This window comes from Mustela nivalis, assembly GCF_964662115.1.
Source record: "Mustela nivalis genome assembly, chromosome: 14".
NCBI lineage: Eukaryota > Metazoa > Chordata > Mammalia > Carnivora > Mustelidae > Mustela > Mustela nivalis.
The window spans coordinates 1507830-1523346 of NC_139033.1; the positions used below are offsets into that span (position 1 = coordinate 1507830).

Consider the following 15517-nt stretch of genomic DNA (forward strand, 5'->3'; position numbering starts at 1 on the left):
TGGGCCCAAGTTAGAATGTTACCCTCATTCCTGAGCATTCCTGAGATTAGAACAAACTCACCTCCTCAGTGGGAAACAGACCCCAAGTAACTTCTACCCCTTAGATTCACATGTCCCCCGCCTGTGTCATAGATCACAGAAATGACCCCCTCATCCTGGCTGGGCCACTGCCTCTCCAGCCAAGCCCCTGCTTCCTGCAGCTGTTCCATACCGCCTCTTCCCGTAATTCTCTGAGAAGGACCCCTGGCTCACCTTCTCAGTGCAGAGGTCCACACACTTATCCACGGACATGTTCGGCATGGCAGCTGTCACGGGCAAGGCCAGGGAGAGGTTGTCAGGCCTTCGGAAGCAGCCTCGGAAGACTGCGCTTCCATCTGGAGAACCGGGGGAGGGGAAAGCAGGAGTCAGATTTCAGCTGGAGAACCACCTTCTGAAGAAAGTGCTTTTATTTACTTATTTAAGATTTTAAAAATTTATTTGAGAGAGAGCACCAGCGGGGAGGAGGGGTAGAGTGAGAGGGAGAAGCAGACTACCTGCTGAGCAAGGCCCGCCAAAGCGGGGCTTGATTCCAGGACACTGAGATCATGATCTGAGCCGAAGGCAGACGCTTAACCGACTGAGCCACCCGGGAACCCTATGACGGTTGTTTTAGGTCAACATGGCTAGGCCATGGCGCCCTGTTGTTTGATCAAACATACATCTAGGTGTGGCTATGAAGGTATTTTGTAGATGTAACTAACATTTATACGTACTGGATGTCAAGGAGACTTACAGGACATTACCCTGGAGCACATGAGTGGGCCTCACCCAATTAGTTGAAGGCCTCCAGAGCAAAACCTGAGGTTCCCCAGAGAAGAAGGAATTCTGCCTTAAGGCTGCAGCATTAACTGCTATCCGAGTTCCCAGCCGGCTGGTCTGCCTACAAATTTCAGGCTTGCCAGCTTCCACAACTGCATGAGCCAATTCCTTAAATAAACCTCCTAACATGTGTGTATGTGTGTTTCTCTGGAGAACGCTGACTAATAGAGTAGCATCATAGGCAATTTTTATTCCGATCTTTTTAAAACCGTTTCTTGCTTTCTCTACAGTGAATATGTATTTTTAAAGTAATTAAGACAAATTAAAAAAAATGTTTAGGGGCACCTGGGCGGCTCCGTCAGTTGAGCGTCGGACTCTTGATTTCATCTGAGGTCGTGGTCTCAAGGTCGTGAGATAGAGGCCCACATCAGGCCTTGAGATCAGCAAAGTCTGCTTGAGATTCTCTCTCTCTCTCTCTCCCTCTGAACCCCCACAACATGCTCACATTCTCTCTCTCACTCTCTGAAATAGATAAATCTTTAAAATTTTTTTTACTGCCCCTGTCAAATCTATCGAAAGGCTCATGATGCCCATTTAAAATTGAGGTCAGCTGTTCTCAAATTGGAGTTGCACGAACCTTTCCAGAACACAGCTGTCAGGTAAAACCAAGGACACTGTCCAGACAGCACACCAAAATCAGAAGCCCAGACATTGGTGTCGTTTACTGAGTGCCTGCCGCGTGTGATCTACTCTGCTGGGAACTTTACTGACATCCTCTCAATGCCCCTTCTGGAAAACTCTGCAAGGTCTGGAGTAAGCTCTCATTGTGCCCCTGAAGGCAGCAGGGCTCAAGCCTTCGGTTACAAACCGAAGGACCCACTGTTGGCAAAAACTTACTGAGGATCATCTCCCCAACCAAATAAAGCAAGCTGCAAAAACCATGCACCTCCATCCCTGTCTCCCGGTCCTTCTGGAGCATGAAACCTCCCGGTTGGCACACACGCATATGTTAGGTTTGCGTGCAGGGAAAAGATACAGAATTGTTCCCCGGGCAGCTGGGTGGTGGAGGAGCAGGAGGGAGGGAATTCGGGAGTGATTGTTTTAAATGTCAGCTGTCATCCTGGGGATTATCTCTAGCACTTGGCACCCAGGAGCCCGAAGTCTTTCCTGGCAGAGGCAAATCTAGCAAACTGACAAGATATCTGGAATTTGGGTAAATGGTGGCTTTCCAGAGCTAATTTCCAGCCTCGCACCATCCAGTCCTGTCTCCCTCACTGTCCTCAGCCATTGCTCCAGGCTGGTGAGGGAGCTGGCAGTGGCTGTGGTGGCTAGAAGTGGTCAGTGTGCTATGGACCCACCCTGAGGTCCTCTGGGCCTCAGTTTCCCCACATACAATTGGCAGAGAGGCGGAGAGACCACACAGATTCTCTTCCATACAGGGGGCATTCCACGCCCCCTCAAGTAAGGCACTGTCACACCCCCAAATACCACTAGGGTCCCATCCCGTGGCCCAGGGTGCTCACAGGGGAGCCCCAGAAATCAGTCACCCCCAGGAAGATTTGACGATGCTCAGAGAATGTGCCATCGAAGGTGAGGCCTGGGAAAGGAGTCAGGCATTGGAGCTAAAGACTCACGGCTACGAGGTAAAACACCGAACACAGGTGTGTGGACCCTCATTAACCAGAAAACTCTGTCTGGAAGCCCACTTGGGTCCCAGGCCAGAGAGACACTGCCTGGTTTCCAGAAAGAGGGGAGCTTGCCTTCTCTCTTCAACTCTCCCTCCGGCTGGGTGCCTGGCCTCTCTTCACAGCAGCCCCTGGGGTAGATGCTGGGGCTCCCCCCACTTTTGGATGCGGAGCCGGAAACTCAAGGATTTTCTGCCTTCCAGCATCACCAAGTGGTCCAACGACAGAGTGATATGAAGCCAGGTTGCTTTGCCTTCCAAGTTCCAGCTTCTTCCAATAAGAATAATGCAGTTATGATGATTGGGGGCTTCGAGGAATATTGGGGTATGGCTGGGATCACCATGGTTCCCGCGTACCAGCCACATGGCTGTCTGGGGGAACCAAGCTTAGCTGCTCCCACGCATAGACTTGGTGAACACGACCATCACTCTGGTGGCGTACACTTTCCCCTTCGTACGGATGCAGGAACAAGGCTCAGAGAGCTGAAACCACTTGACACAAGTCAGTCAACATCAAAGAGGCAGAGTGGATTCTGGAATCGAAGCGAGACACCTTGTCCTGGCTGGGTGCCAGCCACTGGGTAAATACCTCTTCCCTACAAGAAAGGTCTCATTCTCCCCATTATATAGAAGGGGAAATGGAAGCTCAGAGAGGGAGAGTGACTTGCCCAAGGTCACACAGCTGACGAGGAGTGGCTTCTGGATTCTGAACCCAGGAATATCTAAGCTCCAAGGCCTCACACTCTGGGCTGTTCTTCTTTAAGAAGCCACATCCGAGCCTCACTCGTTTTGCCTCTCCTGCCCTTTATACTCACTCCACTTTGACCATGAATCCTTCACAAAGTCAAGGCCGTCGCTCTGAGGTTATCTTGACACTGGAGTCAGATTTTCTTTAAGTACCAAGAAAAACTCTTGACCCTGAGTTTCCAAAACCAGATTCGAATTGTTAACCTTGGGGTGCCTGGGTGGCTCAGTGGATTAAGGCCTCAGCCTTCGGCTCAGGTCATGATCCCAGGGTCCTGGGATTGAGCCTCACATCAGGCTCTCTGCTCAGTAGGAAGCCTGCTTCTCCCTCCCCCATGCCTGCCTCTCTGCCTACTTGGGGTCTCTGTCTGCCAAATAAATAAATAAAATCCTCAAATTGTTAATCTTCCTCTTTCCCATGGGATTCTATTCAAGAGACCATCCTATAGCCACCTGGGTCATGGTTGAGGCTGGGAGGGCTGCTCTGGGAGATCATTCCAGGGCTGAGGCTCAGGGAGGACCATTCCGGATGGGGGGGCAGGCCGGGGTGTACTGTAAAGTTCTGAAGCTCACCACCTCTTCCCCTCTAGGAGCTTCCTTCCTAAGTGCCCCTGCCACTCCCTTGAGACCGTATGGGGAAAGACAGAGTGTGTTAGAAGGTGTCAAGCGTGTTGGGGCACATGTGGGGTGAGAACATGTCTCTGCATCAGTGAGGCAAGAGGAGACAGCCATGAGGTTAGCTGTGGCCTGATTGTAGTGAAGTGTGTGGGAGGTGGGACAGGTGTGCATACTGTGTGTGACAAGGAGGAAGTGTGTGTGTACCTGATTGTGGCAAAGTGAGTACAAATCGACTTGTTCAGGCGTGTGAATGCTAAGCACTGAGACTGTGAACCTGGCCATGAGAGTCTGTCTATGTGGGCATCTGTACGTGGCTGCGGCTGGGCATGGCACCCCTACCGTGGGGTGGAGACATAACCCTAGGTGATCTCTCTGGGCTGCCCGGCAACCATGTACCCAAGAAGAGGGCTCCTTGTCTCCTAGAGGAGGGCCAGGCGGAACATCAGCCAACCTCCCACCAGACAGGCTCAATGCCACCAGGGGTTGGGCATTCCTCAAAAATCCCTGAAGAGCCTGCACCTAGGTTCCAGCCGATATGGGTTTCCGCAGTGCACCATGCAAGAGAGAGATTAGGAGGGGGCGGGTCCCTCTATTGAGCCCAGCCTGAGTGGTGTCTTTCCCCAGGATGCTGAGAGTATGGGGACTATCCTCACTGGAGCTCACAGCTGGGCACTACTGGTATCTGTCTGGGTCCTGCGTATCACAGGACCTGATGTATAGATCTCTGGACAGCAGTGTGGGTCTGCCCGTGGGCATGTGTGTGCAGGCACCCACCCACAGTGGTCTCTGGGGTCGCCCCGCTAGGAGTCACCCCTGCATCCTCTTGCAGACGTGACTTGGAGTAACTAAGGTCATGGGGCCATGAGCCCACACACACCAGGACCCACCCCCAGGGCCAAATGCTCGGCCTTCCATCACCCCAAGCCCGATATCTGCATCTGGGGGTCCAACTGCTGACGGGCCCACACCAGCATGTATCTGCAGAGGCCTCGAGGTGCTCAGCCCTGACTCAGGGTCTGTCCAGTCTGGCCCCATGCCCGGAAGCCGCAGTTCCTCCCTGGAACCGACAGACTGGGGACGAGCTGCCTGGTCTGGGAGCGGAAACCCAGTGGTCAGCACACACGAGCTCTGGTGCTCACTTTGCTTCTCTCCCCTGGAACTTGGAGTCTCCACCTGCCACACAGGCAGCTCCACCCTTCCACGATGTTTGCCCCTGGGCAGTTTTGGGGCCTTTACATTCTCATCTCTAAAATGGAGGCACGGATGCTGGGTGGAGGACACAGAGACTGTGATGCAGAAGTCTGGTGAGCGGGAAGTAGGGTGGAAGGGGCAGGGGAAGGTATGGACACCCGTCTCCTTGTCACCCGGCCTTAGGCTTAAACAGAAAAGCAGGTGAAGTAGTTGAATCTCTTCCCCACCATCTCTCTGCGTGACTTCTTCCGGCTGGCCTGGACACCGTCTTCAGGCAGGCAGACTCCGAGGGCGGGAAGGGGTGGGAAGACTCTGTCAGCCCAGCTCCACGCAGGTTGTCTCCCTTTGACATTTAAGCATCTGCTAATGAGTCCCTGACCCTCCCAGCTTCAGAGGACGGCTGAGCTGAATTCTCTGAACAGCAAATGTGGCGAGGTTTTCCAAGGATGAACGAGCCAGGATGGAATCAGGAGGGCACTGTTCTGAGTCTCTCTTTGGGCAAGGTGTGCGCTAGGGTTGGGGAAGGAGGGGACCAGAGGTGGGGAGGTGGGTCCAGGCACAGCTGACCTGTGGGATGTGGGGTCTTCCTCCAGTCCTACCTGGTCACTGGGGGCTTCCTGATGTCCGGCAGAAAGGCAGGGCTCCCAGGGATCTGGGAAGCATGCCTTGGAGGCCACTTCTCTCAGCAGCTTGCTCTCCTTCATGGTTTGGCGATCGGAACGTGAATATCCATGGTGGCCAAGACCTTTAACTCTTCCGCCCAGTTCTCCCCATCAGCGGTGAGTGGCCCTCTCACTACTTACATCTGCAAATGAAGAAGGGGCCAAACCCAGGTCCCTTGACCTTCCTGACACTCTTCTTTGATAGAAAGAATTTTGCATTTCCACGGCAATCAGGAGAAGCCTTCCTGTTTGCAAAAATCCCTGGTGTCTGAAGAAAGGGAAATGATTTACAGTTCAGGCAGACCTGGGCCAGATATTGACTAAGCTGTGTGTCCTCGGGCAGGGGTCTTCCCCTCCCGAGCCTCGGTTTCCTGAGGAAATAAACAGGGATCCTATTAGCGCCGCACAGTGAAGGTGGAAGTCCGTGTGATCATATTTACGGTGCCTGAGACCTAACCAGGACTCCCTGCTCCTTTCTCCTTTGCTCATCCATGATATGGGAAGGGTGTCCGGATCCTACAAAGGAGCCACTGTCTGTGCCCCATTAACGAGCCCCTGGCACTCCCTATCCTGAGACAGGTGGGCAATGATCAACCACAAACACCCAGGACTGGGTCTTTGAACCAGTGAGGAATGGACTGGACCTACCAGGGAGCTCCTCTCCCTCGGACCCCCCCTCAGCCCATGATGGGGGAATGTGGGAGGGTAAACACCGCAGCTGCCTGTCCCTTTGGTGGGACACCTCTGAAGCATGTTCACCCCCATCTCCCAAAGCTCCCCAGTGGGATTAAGCTTCAGCTGTCCTCAGTGGTGAGATCTGCTTTGTAAAAGACCTTGTAAGGGCTTCCTCCCTTCCTTGTCTCACTCCTTCTTCCCTCTACAGGTGCACCTGCAGCTGACTTCCCCAACAAACCAAGGGTCACATCCTGGCCTCTGGGGGAACCCAACTTGAAATGGCTTTGGATCTTGAAGCATTTTTAATCCACAGGGGAAATCCCACATGGAGTTCAGGGCCATTGCTCTCCCCAGGCCACAGTGTGTGGGAATGGTGCTCAGGGAGTTGAGCCAGACTTAGCCTCTGGACAATGGCAGTGACCCTGGGTAGGGTCTTCCTCCTGACCGACACTAAAGCCAATGGAACATTAGCTGCTGGCTCTATGTCACCAGTGTTGTGTGTTACATGTACCGTACCTATAATGTCAGCCAGACTGTTACCTGGTTTCACAGGTGGGGACCCTGAGACATAATGAGAATTCAGTTGCTTTTCCAGGTCACACAGCTAGCAGGGAACAGAGCTGGGATGTGACCCCCATCCTGCTTGACATCTCCTCTTGGTTTTCTACCCCTCTGCCATTCCGCGGGAGGCCTGCCCTATTCGCACATGGCTGGGGGCTCCAGAGACCCCACACCAGCCCCCTGAATTTCCCAGAAACCCTCTCAGGCCCCACAGCAGGGGGCCGGGAATCACAAAAGCCCATGGCCCACATTCTGATAATGTCAGCTCTTCATTGCCGGGCCAGCGGGGATGGTGCCTGACCTCGGCAGCTTGAGGCTTTTACTAGCAAGAGGTAAGCAGAGCAACTGTTTGGCAACTCCCTTTGCTGGGGGCAGAAGAAGAACAGCCTGGAACCAGCTGCAAGTGTCTCTGAAGTCCTATCATCTCTTTGTTCTGGGGCTTCACAAAAATGAGGTAAATGTCACCAGGCGTCAGCTTAAAGGCAGGTGTGGAAGAGTTCCCCTCGGTTTGAAAGAGGCCACCACCCCCTGGGTAATTAGGCCAGGCTCTACTGCATTAAAGATGCCAGTGAGGAGGGAAGGCAGTGAGCTGGGAGCTGTTAACGGCTACCTATAATCAGAGAGAGATTGAATTACACAAAGAGCCTAACTGTCCGAGAATTCAAGCCAGCTATTTTTAGCCATCACCAAAGGCTCCAGCAGGCTGTTGCAAATTCAGAGAGCATGAATTGGGTGCTGCTTAGAGTACATTGAGAAGTTTTCATTTCAGGAAGAAAGGGGCATTACAACTGCTCAAGAACACTGAGCTAGGTGCTTGCTTGACTTTATCTCCCTTGGTGGTCACAGCCATCTTTAAAGGTTGGAATTGTCCCCATTTTACCGATGGGGCACTCAAGGCTCAGAGAGTCAGCAGCCTGATCAAAGGCAACATGCCAGGTAAGTGAGAAACCTGGAAAAGAAACCCTGTCCACCTCAGTTCAAGACCTACAATGTCTCTATCATAGTCTTTGTGGACTTTCTAAGGGGATAAAAGCAAACCAAGTATTCCCCATCATGCTGTAAAAGAAAAATTTTTTAGCTATCATCTTTTTTTTTTTAAGATGTTTATTTATTTATTTGTCAGAGAGAGATAGAGAAAGAACACAAGCACAGGGAAAGGCAAGCAGAGAAGGAAGCAGGCTCCCCGCTGAGCAAGGAGCACAATGTGGGACTCGATCCCAGGATCCTGGGATCATGACCTGAACCGAAGGCAGACGCTGAACAGACTGAGCCACCCAGGCATCCCTAGCTATCATCTCCTTGACCCTACACAGCAGAACTCCTGAAGACTCATATAAATTATAAAATTCAGGGGTCCTGGGAACATATCAAAGGGGACAGAGCTCCAGAACTGGCAAAGAAGGAGCTAGGGATGGTCCCTCCAGCCACTGGGACTTTCCACGATCATCTGTGGCTCTCCTTGGCAGAAATGGCTGGAATGGAGTTATCAATGAGCATAACACAAGCACAGACAAAAAACTCTCCTTCTAACTTTCAAAGATAACAAATTGCCAAAACTCACAGTGCACAAAATACACTATGTAAATTGTGAACCCTAAGTCAAGGATTTTTTTCCATGATCATGTAATACTTCCACTATAGTAATAACTTCATAATACTTACACCAAGACAAAAAACAAACAAACAAACAAAAAACAAGAGGAAAATGTGCTGAGTCCTGGGAGAAGCTAGTCTGTCGGCAGTCCCGGGGGTTTCAGGTAGAACTAATGGGAGGTCAGCACCATGGACAGCCACCCAGTGGGTCCTATATGTACAGAACAGGTCCAATATACTTCTAAGAATCCATGTAACACGTATCTTGGCAAGACTCTTCCAGGTAAATAGAATTTCTTGCAACATCCCATAAAGCCGTAATGCTCTCAAATCACCAGCAGGTCTGCCCCTGGGAGGAGAGCTATGCTTGCTGACACATTTAGCAAACTTCTGTGAAAAATGTAATCCAACCAAGAAGGAAGTCCATTTCTCGCTTCTTTTGTAACAAGAGCAAAGAGTCCATGTGCCTGAGAGTCTGTGCTAAGGAAGAATAGCAGGACGCCTCCAGACATTTGTTCTGCCAACCTCTTAATGCTCTTGCTACTAAAGGAGCATTCCATCACCCAGGAACACATAGGCTGCCTCCCTATGCAAGGCGTATGTCCCACCAGAGTGGAGCTCAAAGATAACAAGCCTCCTTTAGATCTTTCTAGTCATTAAGAATTCTGTGCCACTGCTCAGGGAAACACAATTAGGATACACTGTTAATATGAACTAATGACTATACAAATGGAGTCTGGTTTCTACCATACCTGTTTCCTGGTGCATTTTCTCATTTCCCTGACTAGTGTTGTGAGCCAGTAACTTGGAAGGCCTCCCATTCTGATTCATTTGTACACAAATGTATAAATCAGAACCAGAAATGGGAAGCCAAAGGTACACTGGGTTAGAGCAAAGACACTGGCAATACTGTTTTGCTTGGAGTCAGCAAAGGGGGCAGGACAGATCAGAAGTCAGGGAAAGTGGAGGTAATGTGCTTTACCAAGGGTTGTAAATCCAAGGAATTCTCCCAAAAGAGAGAAGCTGAGGTCCAGAATCCAATACAAGATGTCAAGGGACCCAGAGCACCCAAACTAGGAGTCAGAGGGGTGGGTTCCTGCCCATGTGCAGTCCCTAGGAAGCACCGTGGCCTTTGGAAAATCATGCTTGCTCACCATTTCCTGAAGCCACCTTCAGACATTTGCACACTAATTTCTTCTGCCTACATTTCTCTCCCACCCCTTTGCAACTTGAGTCTGGATATCCCCCTCTCCTACACCAAGAAAAATCCTATGCATCTTTTCAGGCCCTAATCAAATAGCTCCCTTCTGTGAAGCCTCCCTCTATGGCCATTCAACTCAGCCACTTATGCTCTCCAGGCTTCAGTCCCTAAAGCTATAAAAGGGGACATAAGCAAGGAAGGTGCTTCCAACAGGGTACTCAACATAGGACCTTTGCTGACCCTGTACCTTTTGCTCGTGGTTGGAATACAGGGCTCTCCCTTTCATCTAGAAATCTCCTTGGAATGAGATTCAGCTCAAATGTTGCTCCCTTGGTTCCCACTGACAGGGCCCTTGCGATCCACCAACACATACCATCCCTGGAACTGCGTCTGTTTCTCCACTGGACAGTGAGCTCCCAGAGGACAGGGACTGTGCTTCATTCTCCACTCATCTTCTATGCCTAATCCACGTGCATGCCCCTCAAGCATTTTGCCTCAATGAATGGTCCCCATGCTCTCTCCAGACACCATGTTGCCAACTGGGAGCCCACCACGAATCTCAATCTGACATATCATCAACCATCCATCCCCTTATCCAAGCCACTTCCATTCTTGTGTCAATCTTGAGGTTAATAAGGCTTCGGTTTTCTTCCGGATGCTTTCGTTGAAGGTACCCAAGCTGCAGACCTTGTAGAGTGATGTTTCGGAACAATGTGTTGGACTGAGAGACTCTAGGACGCCATCCTCTGTAGACACGACTTGTGTTCCCTTCTTGGTCATCAACCCCAAAGACTCCTTTCTCAGATGGAATAAAATGCCATCCTGGGTAATTTTGCTGCTGCAGGAGGCGGGTAAGCTGAGAGGAGGCAGCGGCATCCCTGCCAGCCCCTGGGGGCTGACTCCAGCAACCACTCCAGACCTCCTGCTGCTACAAGGGCAGGACACACCCTGTCATACAGAATAGAGGGTCTTTGCATGCTGTGGCTTGTGTATTTCAGCTGACTGAAAAATCTTTGATGGCCTGTGATACTGTTCTTCCTATCAGGTGGTCACAGTAGTTGTGTGTGTGTGTGTGTGTGTGTGTATAAGAGAGAGAGAGAATGTCAGAAGTCGGGGGGGGAGGGGCAGAATATGTCCAGATTATCCAGCCAATCTGAACATTAACCAAAAGGAGGTCTGGCTGCTTTCTGGCTAATGACCGACATGGCCTAATTCGGTGACCCAGCTCTTTCTCACGCACTAGGATGCTGTAATGGCAACAGCTTTCTCGCCAAACACCCAAAACTCTAATGCCACCTCTCCAGATAGTCAAAGTCGCCATCAAAATAACATAAATATTGGCATAAAGGGATCTGCTTGAGGATGGTAAATCTGCCATCAAATTAAGACCTCATTACACTAACGACCAAACCAGAGCCTTGCCATGTGGACATTCTCCAGCCTGGATGTCACACACTGCCTGTGCCCGCTGCCAGCCAGTCACCTGGGGCAACTCTGGGGCCGTCGATGGTGCCACTGTTTGCAGCAGTCAGCACCCTTGGAAACTGGCAGCACCCTCGACCGTCCTGTAGCGCAAAGCTCGAGCAGAGGCTTCAAAAGCACGGGATTTGGGAGACAGAACGCATTATCAGGCAAACCAACAATGAGTTTTTATAAACAACAGCACTGGCCCTGTGGAAGACAGGCAAACCTGCCCACGTGGGCAGGCCCCTGTTCTGAGCAGGGCGAGTCCCCCGCTGAGGTCTGAGGCCTTATTATTCAAAGTGTGGTCCCTGGCCCAGCAGCCTAGCATCAGCTGGGAGCCTCCTCAGAAATGCAAAATCTCACCCTGACCTGCTGAAACAGAATCTGCATGCTAACAACATTTCCATAGGGTTCACAGGCGCAATCAGATCTGGGAAGCACTGGCCCAGGGGTCAGAGGTGCAGTTGTGGGTTCCTGACCCTGCCTTGGGACCGCATCAGAAGGGTAACGGGGGAAAAACGCAGCCCTCCATCTTTTGTACAGGCCCTTAGCCATTTTCCCAAGTTTGTGGGTCACCTTTAAATAGCCGGGGTGACCTTGGCAGGTTTACTTAAACTCAGCGAGCCTCAGTTTCCCCACTATAAAATGGGAATTAACACTGGTAACCGCCTGGAGAAGCTATAGGGAAGGGATAAGAAATCGGGTCTGCAGCAGGCTTGGCATAGCCCCTAGCACACGGCAGATTCTTGCTAAACAGACATCACTGTTAGGAAGCACCCAGAGCAGGGGACAATGCGAAGATGTCAGCAGAAGACTGGCCAGCGCCCACGCTCTCCTGCTTGTCTCCCTCCCTCCACGTGGAAAGGGAGGGTTTTTCCAACAAGAATGAAGCATCGATATGCAAGAAATTGTCTCAATGGGAGCATTAAAGACACAGGCTGCGGAGTTGGTTTAAATCCTCTGTGGCTTAGGTGACACGACCCTCAATTTCCTGGTCATCAGATGGGAGTCAGAGGAGAACAGTGCCTACTTGCAGTTGTGAGGATGGGCTACTCCACATAAGGCACTTAAAAAGGACCAAATGTCCGCTCTTGCCATGGTCATAGTCATCTCCCTCGCCCGCATCATCAATACAGACAATAGGCTCTCAGGAAATCAGGAAGGCTCACTTTGTCAAGGAGGAAGACAGGGGAGAAAGGGGGACGTGGCTGGCACAGGGGACAGCTCGGTGTGGGAGGGAGAGGTCACCGACAGGGGGGAAATGTTTGGAGAAGCTGGAGCAGAGGATTCTGCAAGGACTGTGGTGGAAGCTGGGGCAGGGCAGGCCCGTGGGGGTGCTGGGGAGCCAAGGAAGGCGCAGGGCAGGGAGCAGCACAGCCACGGAGAGGGGCAGGGCCGACTCACGTACACCTGCGTGCAGACTCCTGGGCCAGCTGCAGCCGGTACACGGAGAGGCGGTTGGCGCCACCGCACACGCTGCCACGCTCGCCCTTACATCCCATGTCACACTCGGCCTCGCTCACGTTTGTCGCCTGGATCTTGTGGCCGCAGTAGCACTCGGCTCCGAACTCCAGCCCGGCATACAGGTAACCCCTGGGGAAGGCTGCAGTCAGGATACCGTGCGGACCCCAGGGGCCAGGAGACTCGGGGGATGGGAGGTCTCCCGGGCCCAGGACCCCCAGGACCACCCCCTGCCTTCATCCCCATACACCTACCCACGTGGCCACAAGTGTCCTCCTGACTTTATACATGTCACACACACACACACACACACACACACACACACGCCTCCAAGCCTGGGGTCCGTCCATCCTAACCCACCCTCTTGCTCCTCCCGTCTAGTGCCAGGCACTAATTCTATCTCCAGAGTCCAGCCCCTTTATTCCAGGAAATGTCCCCCAGGAATGATGCCTCCAGGTCCCTTGAGAAGAGTTGGAATGAAAGGGGGAGGCAGGGACTCTTGTATCCCCTTGGAAGACAGCAAAACCAAGGTCACATAGCCAGCCAAGGAAAAATTCCTTCCCCTAAAAAAAAAAAAAAAAAAAATCCAGGCACTGCAAGGTTTTCAACTTTTTTTTTTTTCTCTCCGTAGCCATCAGATTGTTTCCTAAAAAGGACTCTCAGTGGACACCCATTCTGTAAACAGAAAGGCATGGCCTGCTCTGGCTGCAGGGGTGGGGATGGAAAGAGAGGCTTGGGACAAGTCCTGCTCAGCCCCCTTGCCAGTGAGGTGTTCTCCAGAACCAGGAAGGCTCAGCCTGCAGGGACCCTGGCCATGCATGGTGGCTCCAAGGGGAGCGGTCAGTTCACATCTTCAGCCTGGATGCCCGTGGGCAGCTGGACAGATTGACCCACGCAGACTCAAGCCTCCACACACCCCCACTACCCATGTGGCATGTGCTAGCCTCTGCTTCACACGTTCACCTGGACAGGTGCAGCCAATGGGTACCTTGGTGCCTATCCCCAGCATCCTGGGGCTGGGCCAGCCTGCCTTGCTCCTGTCTTTCTCAGAACTGCTGTCTTTCTGAAGCCCTGGTTCTGGGGTACCCTGAGCCCCTCTCGTATAACTAGATCCACTGATGGAAGGAACCCAAGGCGGGGGAGAACCACTTTTAGGGGGTGTCACAATTCTAGAACAAGCAGTAGCTTCCTCCTAGCCCTCTCCCTGGGATGGCTCACAGCAGGGAGGGCGGGGGACAGCTGCCCTGGGAGGATACAGCCACCAGCTGGGAGCGCCTGTCTCAGAGGGGGATTTTCAAGTCCCGTCTGTGCCCTCAGATGGCTGCAGTCGCTGCCCCCCTTGACTATAAGGTCATAGAGTCACTGAGGCAGAAGCACCTGGCTAACCCCACTCCCAGGCTGTAGTTTCTGGCACCCAGAAACTCTGGGAGATGATAATGTTTGTTGGCTTAAGACGCTAAATTTGGGGATAATTTGTGGCCCAGTGAAGGAAAACTAATACAGGAAGGGAAACAGAGTTGGCCTTGCTATCCTTAGGGTCCCTGGGAGGACCGCAGACAGTTAATCTTGATGTGCCCACTGTGGCCTTCGACAGAAAGATCTTTCCAGAATTCAAACAGATCACACCTCTCTACTGCCCCAACGCCCCCTCCCCTGCCCCACCCCCAGCTTCCACTGCAGGCAGATAAGCTTCCAGATGGCTTGGCTCAGCCTACAAATCCTCCGATCAGTGGTTCTTTAACATGGACAGCCATTAGGATCACCTGGGGAACATTTTTTAAACGCCACACCTGGCTCCCGCTTCCACAGAGTCTAATTTAATTGGCCCTGTGATTCTAACATGCCGCTTTGTGTGAAATTTTGAGGAGTGGTGCTCCAGCTGTGGGCCCGGGACCCACAGAATCCATATGATCTCTGTCTCGGAACTCAGGAAAAACGCAAATTCTGGTCGCCTTCCGCCCCCTCTCCCCCACCCCGGCCCAAACCTACCAAACCAGAAAGTGGGAATGGCGTCCAGCCATCTATTTTTACAAGAGCCTGGGTGATGGAGATATTCACTCCAGGCCGAGGACCCCTGTCCTAGATGATCTGCTCCCCGCCACCCTGTATTCCCCCCCAAACTACCCCTTCATTCTCAACACCTGGTGTATGCTAAGTGTTTAACAAATATTTGTGGAATGAGTTTAAATCAATCCCCCAATTAACAGCCTCCAGCAGCTCCCCCTTGCCAGTGGCCAATCCAGATACTTCAAATGGCATTCAAGGCCACACATCAGCAGGCGTCAGCCAGCCCTACAGCTTCCCCTCTCTCCTGACAGCTCCCCATTGGGACTCCCTGTGCATCCCCATCCTGCCTACCTGAGGAGGCTTGGTGTTGAGGATGTTTCAGGAGTTCTGGTTTTTGAGTATGCTGCTCTTTCTGTCCTACTCCCTAGAAAACTCCTATTCATCCTTCAAAACCTGGTTCAAGATCTCACCTCTGTAACTTCCTGAGCTCCCCATTCCCTCAGCCTTTGCAAGCACATGCCTGGGTAGCACATGCAGCCCAGCACCCCTCATACTTGATGTCCCCATAGTCTGGTTTCCTCATCAGCCTCTTAGGGATTTTGTGGGAGGGGAAGGAGTTTAAGAGTTAATATTTGCAAAGTGCTGAGAACCGTGTCTGGCACGGAACAAATGCCCAGCACAGATAATATACTGCTCTTCTATTCCCCTAGCCTGTGCCTGCTTCTGTCTTCCCAACTAGCTGGGGAGCCCCCAGAGGGCAGGGCTGTGGCTGACTCATTGCTGTGTCTCCAGCACCCGGACACACACACGGGCAGCAATAAATATTTGTTGAACTCAAACGGATTTCGTGAGTTCATC

The 15517-nt window shown here is 52.0% G+C and overlaps 1 protein-coding gene across 3 annotated transcripts in view; it reads right to left on the reverse strand.

The window, feature by feature from the left end:
* The window catches only part of WSCD2 (WSC domain containing 2), a 116493-nt gene that overhangs the window by 23925 nt on the left and 77051 nt on the right, over positions 1 to 15517 (reverse strand). For 2 of the 3 annotated variants that reach the window (XM_082700103.1, XM_082700102.1), the window contains exons 4-5: positions 12600 to 12784; positions 253 to 374 (exon numbers count right to left, since the gene is read on the reverse strand). In XM_082700103.1, the coding sequence (XP_082556229.1) occupies positions 253 to 374; positions 12600 to 12784 (307 nt within the window). The remainder of the gene's footprint in view (positions 1 to 252; positions 375 to 12599; positions 12785 to 15517) is intronic. The other variant, XM_082700104.1, reaches the window with a different exon arrangement.